General features: G+C 39.9%; 1 protein-coding gene across 2 annotated transcripts; it reads left to right on the top strand.

Moving 5' to 3' along the window:
• On the top strand, nt 264-4,899 carry LOC109840535 (probable LRR receptor-like serine/threonine-protein kinase At4g30520). 2 transcript variants are annotated; one of them, XM_020409211.1, is made up of 11 exons: nt 267-629; nt 718-850; nt 953-1,024; nt 1,127-1,270; nt 1,395-1,466; nt 1,554-1,613; nt 1,712-1,815; nt 1,907-2,041; nt 2,427-2,780; nt 3,212-3,597; nt 4,334-4,899. In XM_020409211.1, the coding sequence occupies exons 1-11, from the start codon at nt 554-556 to the stop codon at nt 4,703-4,705; spliced, it is 1,908 nt and encodes a 635-aa protein (XP_020264800.1). In that variant the 5' UTR covers nt 267-553; the 3' UTR covers nt 4,706-4,899. The 2 variants fall into 2 exon arrangements, with proteins under 2 accessions (XP_020264801.1, XP_020264800.1); XM_020409212.1 differs by lacking the exon at nt 2,427-2,780 and having other exon boundaries at nt 264-629.

Genomic DNA, 5,505 nt, shown 5'->3' with positions numbered 1-5,505 from the left:
ATCCATCCTCTTTTCGCCTTTAGATAAAGAAAGATAGAAAAAATAAAAAAGAATAAAGGGGGAAAAAGAAAAAGAACCCCAAGCTCTTTTCCTTTTCTCTTTGCTCCCCTTTTGTTCTCTCTCTCTCCCTCTCTCTCTCTCTCTCTCTCATCCCTTTCTTCTTTTTTCCATGGGCATGCAATGAGTGTGCGCACGCTGACAGAGTGAGTCCATGTTTGCCCACCCACCCCTCCTCTGCTCGCTCTCTCTCTCTCTCTCCCCACCCTCATCTGCTCTTTCTCTCTCCTCTCTCCCCCATCAAATTCTGAGCTCTCTCTCTCTCTCTGACAGCAGAATCACCTCCTTAATCTCAAATTCCTACTGTATCCTCTCTCTCTCTCTCTCTCATCACAGCCCTCCATTACAAAACAAATGTATATATGCTGTACATGTATTGCATTGGACAAAATCATTGATCTCACTCTTCATAGTCCCTACAAGGGATATATGATAACAAAAGCAAGTTAAACATCTCGAAAAACACTCCTTTAGCCTTTCCTCCTCTGTTCTCTCTATGGCTTTCTTCCTCCTCTTCTTCTTCCTCTGTTTCTTCAGACCCTCTTCCTCCTTTGAGCCCCTCAACATGGAAGGTTTTCTTCCATTTCAATACCCTTCTCTCTTTTATTTTTTGTTCACCTATCTAATTAGATTAATGGGTTGTTTTTTTTAATTTAATAGTGGAGGCTCTGATAGCTATATGGAAAGATTTGAATGACCCCCATGGAGTTCTAAGCAATTGGGATGAAGACTCTGTTGATCCTTGCAGCTGGGCTATGATCACCTGCTCTTCTCAGAATCTTGTCATTGGCTTGTAAGTTTAATCTCTTTTATGTTTATTCATTTTAATGATTTAATGGAAACAAATATAAATTTTTTGAGATTAATTACATGGTTTTTTCCCCCTTCCTCTCAGGGGAGCACCAAGCCAAGGTCTATCAGGAAAACTCTCTGGAATGATTGGAAACCTCACCAATCTTCAGCAAATGTAAGAATTTGCTACCAAATTTCAACAATTTCACCAAAATAGCGTATGGGTATTTCTCAAATAATCTAAATATTTACTGTTTTTTGCAATTTGGGATCTTAGTTTATTGCAGAATAACAATATAACAGGGGAAATCCCAGTGGAGCTCGGGCTACTCCCAAAGCTTCAAACAATGGACCTCTCAAATAACAGATTCTCTGGGAAAATTCCGGACTCATTGGGAAACTTAACGAGCCTTAGATATCTGTGAGTAATTAAATAATAATTGCAAAAAGAACAGAGATTTTGTGGTTCCCCAAAAATTACATTCCCTTGTTTAATTATTTTTGAGACTGCAACTAATGATATCCCTCTGTTTTTGTTATTTTAGGAGACTGAACAATAACAGCTTGAGTGGTTCTTTTCCTGCATCCTTATCAAAAGGCCCCCAGCTCTCTTTCCTGTAAAAATTTAAAATCTTTAATCCTCATTATTATTAACCTTAGTTCATTTCCCAATTTCCTTTATTAATTGTAATCTTTTTTTTCAGGGATTTGTCTTACAATAATCTCAGTGGTCCAGTTCCTATTTTTCCTGCAAGGACATTTAAGTAAATAACCATCTCAAATTTCCTACATTTGATCATAATTTATCCCAAATAAATCTTATTGTTTGACAGTGTTAACTGTCTTTTATATATATATTTAGTGTTGTTGGGAATCCATTAATATGTGGAAGCAAGACAACTGAAGAGTGCTCGAAGACTTCACTGACACCTGTTTCTCTCCCATTCCTCTTGGACTCACCCCACAGTAAACTTCTTCTCCCTGTCCTTATTGTAAATTTTCCAAAACCCCATATTGGACTTTGAAATAATTTTTCCTATGAACTCAAATTGTGTAGAGGCACCCAAGACCCAAAAACTAGCCGTTGCGTTGGGATCAAGCCTTGGCGCCACCTTCGTTCTACTGTTCTCCGTTAGCCTTTTCTTCTGGTGGAGAAAGAAGCAAAAGCATCAGTCCATTCTTGGCCTTTTAGGTTTGTTTCTTTCTTAATTTAAAAAGAGTTTACATTGTGAACCCAAAGTTTTATTATGATTTATTTCTAAAGTCATCTACTTCCAAAATCGTTCTTAAACTCAAAAATACACATACTGAGTTATTTTAACTCAACTGTAGAATCTTAAATCCAAATTAAGAACCACATAGACTCAAATATAAGTGCTAAATTCTTCTCGATATGTCAACTGAAACGTGAACGTGGTTTCAAAATAATTCAGTACATGCATAGTTTGGGCTTAAGAATTAATTGGGATAAAAATTTTGGGTTATATAAAAAAAACCCCTTAGAAAATGTACTGACTTGCAAATGAGATAATTATTAGTTGCTTGGTGCAAATAATCAGCCCAAGTTTTGATTGCAGAGGGAGACGAAGAATGCGGACCGTCAGTAGCCGTCAGCCTTGGCAATCTCCGTCAGTTCGGACTACGAGAACTGTTGACGGCGACGGAGAATTTTAGCGGAAAGTGCATTTTGGGAAAAGGCGGTTTCGGGAACGTTTACAGAGGCAAGTTATCGGACGGCACGATTGTAGCAGTGAAACGACTCAAGGATGTGGGCTCCGCAGGAGAGGCGCAGTTTAAGACGGAAGTCGAGATGATTAGTCTCGCGGTGCACCGAAACTTGCTCCGGCTAATAGGCTACTGCGCAACCTCAACGGAACGGATTCTGGTTTACCCGTTCATGGCCAACGGCAGCGTGGCGTCTCGTCTCAGACGTACGTTATTCCCGCGGATCATTTTTTGTTAGTACACGGGGAACAAAATCATACAGAGGATATCATCTAATGAAATTAATAATGAGGGGCGCTGCATGCATGGGTCATTTTTAAATCATTACAAATAGTATACAAAATCAGTAAATTAAATCATCAATGTAAACTATCAAACAATAAACATATGCGAACAAAATATATGCGCTTGTATTGATTTTATACAAAATCAGTAAATTAAATCATCAATATGTAAACTATCAAACAATAACGATCGATATTTCTGTATTAATCTTGTTCGTTATGCTGATTTTATATGCGCTTGTATTGATTTAAAATTGATAGCAAACAAATGTCCTCTCCTTTCTATGGAGGATGCTGTATATTCGTTTTCTGTTTTACCCAAAATTAACTATTAATTTTGCTAACTACGGCAGGTAAGCCCCCTCTCGACTGGACAACTAGAAAACGCATAGCCCTTGGAACTGCCCGCGGTCTGCTATACCTGCACGAGCAATGCGACCCTAAGATAATCCACAGGGACGTAAAAGCAGCCAACGTTCTCCTAGACGAAACCCACGAAGCAGTAGTGGGTGATTTTGGGCTGGCGAAGCTGCTGGACCACGATGACTCTCACGTTACAACAGCCGTGAGGGGCACCGTAGGGCACATAGCGCCGGAGTATTTATCGACGGGGCAGTCGTCGGATAAGACCGACGTGTTCGGGTTTGGGATTTTGTTGCTTGAGTTGGTTACTGGGCAGAGAGCTTTGCAGTTTGGGAAGGGGAGCGGTGGTCAGAAGGGAGGCACAATTTTGGATTGGGTAAGTTGATCGGAAATTTTTTCATGAATAAGCTTTTTAGTTGTTGATGTTAGTGATAATTGGGATTAAATTAGGTGATAATATTTTTTCACATTCAACCTCCAATAATTATCTGACTTGATAGGTCACACTGACCAAGTGGTTATGGAGACATCAACTTTTGTTTTTAAAGGAACATTTCTTTGTTATATATTTGTTTTTTGACTTTTTTCAGTCAAATTTTATGGTTCGAATATACCTGAAAAATAGTGACTTTTTTGATGTGACAAATAAGGCCTCGAATTAGATTAGGATTAGAAATGTCCGAGATAGAATAATATTATTGTACACTTATTTAATTAACTGAACATATTTGATGCCAAAATTTAATCTGCATTATGCTTTGATGCAACACCATAGGGTAATCTAGAACTAGTACAATTTATTTTGGGTCAAGTTATTTTCATCACGCGGTGGGCTTTTCTGCAGATTTTCATGGATGAAAAAAAGTATAGATTACTGCACTTGGAAATAGTTTCCTTGTGTTTAGCTACATATTTGGTACTAATTTGAATTTGGTTACAAAAACATAATTATATTTTTTTCTCCATTTGCCCTTTCTTGGTGCCTGTTTAAACTTATTAAAATAGTTCAGCTTGAGATCTTGGTCGCTACACTCTGATCGTATCGACTCCTATGGTTTGCCTGATGTAAGTTTTGTACGCCCATTAATTATGTGCTAACTTGGCTTGTGCAGGTGAAAAAATTGCACCAAGAGAAGAAACTAGACCAACTAGTCGACCGAGACCTAGGAACCAACTTCGACCGAATCGAAGTCGGAGAAATTGTCCAAGTCGCTCTCCTCTGCACTCAATACCTCCCCTCCAACCGTCCGAAGATGTCCGAGGTTGTCCGGATGCTGGAAGGCGACGGCCTTGTCGACAAATGGGAGGCCTCAAACAAGGCCCAAGCCCAGGCCCAGTCCAACAACAGCCCAAGAGAGCCCAATCACAACAGAGAATCGAGTACATTGTTCTTAATGAATAGTGACTATGATGATGGTAGTGATGAGAATGATTGTCTTTCTATGGATGGAGTTGAGGAGATGGAACTCTCAGGACCACGGTGACCCAAAAAAACTAGAGTTATTAACAGAAAGCAAGAAAAGTGTACAATTTTCGATTTAGGTTTTTTTTATTTTCCTTCTGCTTTATTTTTTTTTTTTTTGTGAAAAGGGTAACCGGGAAAAAAAAAAGGTGTGACTTAGAAATGATTTTATAGTTGCAAGAGAAAGTCGATATTGATTCCCCCCTCTTTTTCTCCTGTCGAGCGATGGTTGTTTAGTAAATAATTAAGTTCACCTGGCTTTTTGACCACTTGACGCGTACTTTATCCGTGCTTGAAAGGGTGATTTAATGGGTGTTGAATATTAACAAACGAAAAACATGTTGACAGCTTAGTATTTCCGGACGCTGGGGCCCACTGCACAGCTTTGATCAGAAAACAGGAGCGCAGAAGTTCAGCAGAGTGCCTTCGCTTTGACTGGAAGCTACTAAAAGACGGAAATGCCCCTAGTGAGGTGACTTCCCCACAGGGATTTGAGAAGGGTGAAGATGTAATATCGTTTGGTGTGTCCGAGGAGGAGGATTTCGGGGAAAGAGGGGGGTTTTAGTCTTTTAGAGGGGGCAGGCGTTTCGATGGGGCAGCAGAGGTTTGGTTTCTTTTGGGGAGGGCAGGTGGTGGACAGTTGGTAGAAGGATCCCGAAGATGACGAAGGTCTGTGTACTGTAGCTGACAGCTGATCCTGAGCCCTGCCTGCTCTCGCCATTCTCTGAAGCTTTGAATTGTTTTGTTCGCAATGGTACGGAGTTGGGCCGGGGCTATCGGGTCGCGGGCTTGGGTCGATCGAATAAAACAAGTGTATTAACA

Source organism: Asparagus officinalis, chromosome 5 (genome assembly GCF_001876935.1).
Source record: "Asparagus officinalis chromosome 5, Aspof.V1, whole genome shotgun sequence".
Taxonomy (NCBI): domain Eukaryota; kingdom Viridiplantae; phylum Streptophyta; class Magnoliopsida; order Asparagales; family Asparagaceae; genus Asparagus; species Asparagus officinalis.
The sequence above is the reverse complement of the archived record's forward strand: the minus strand, read 5'-3'. Positions and strand labels throughout refer to the sequence as shown.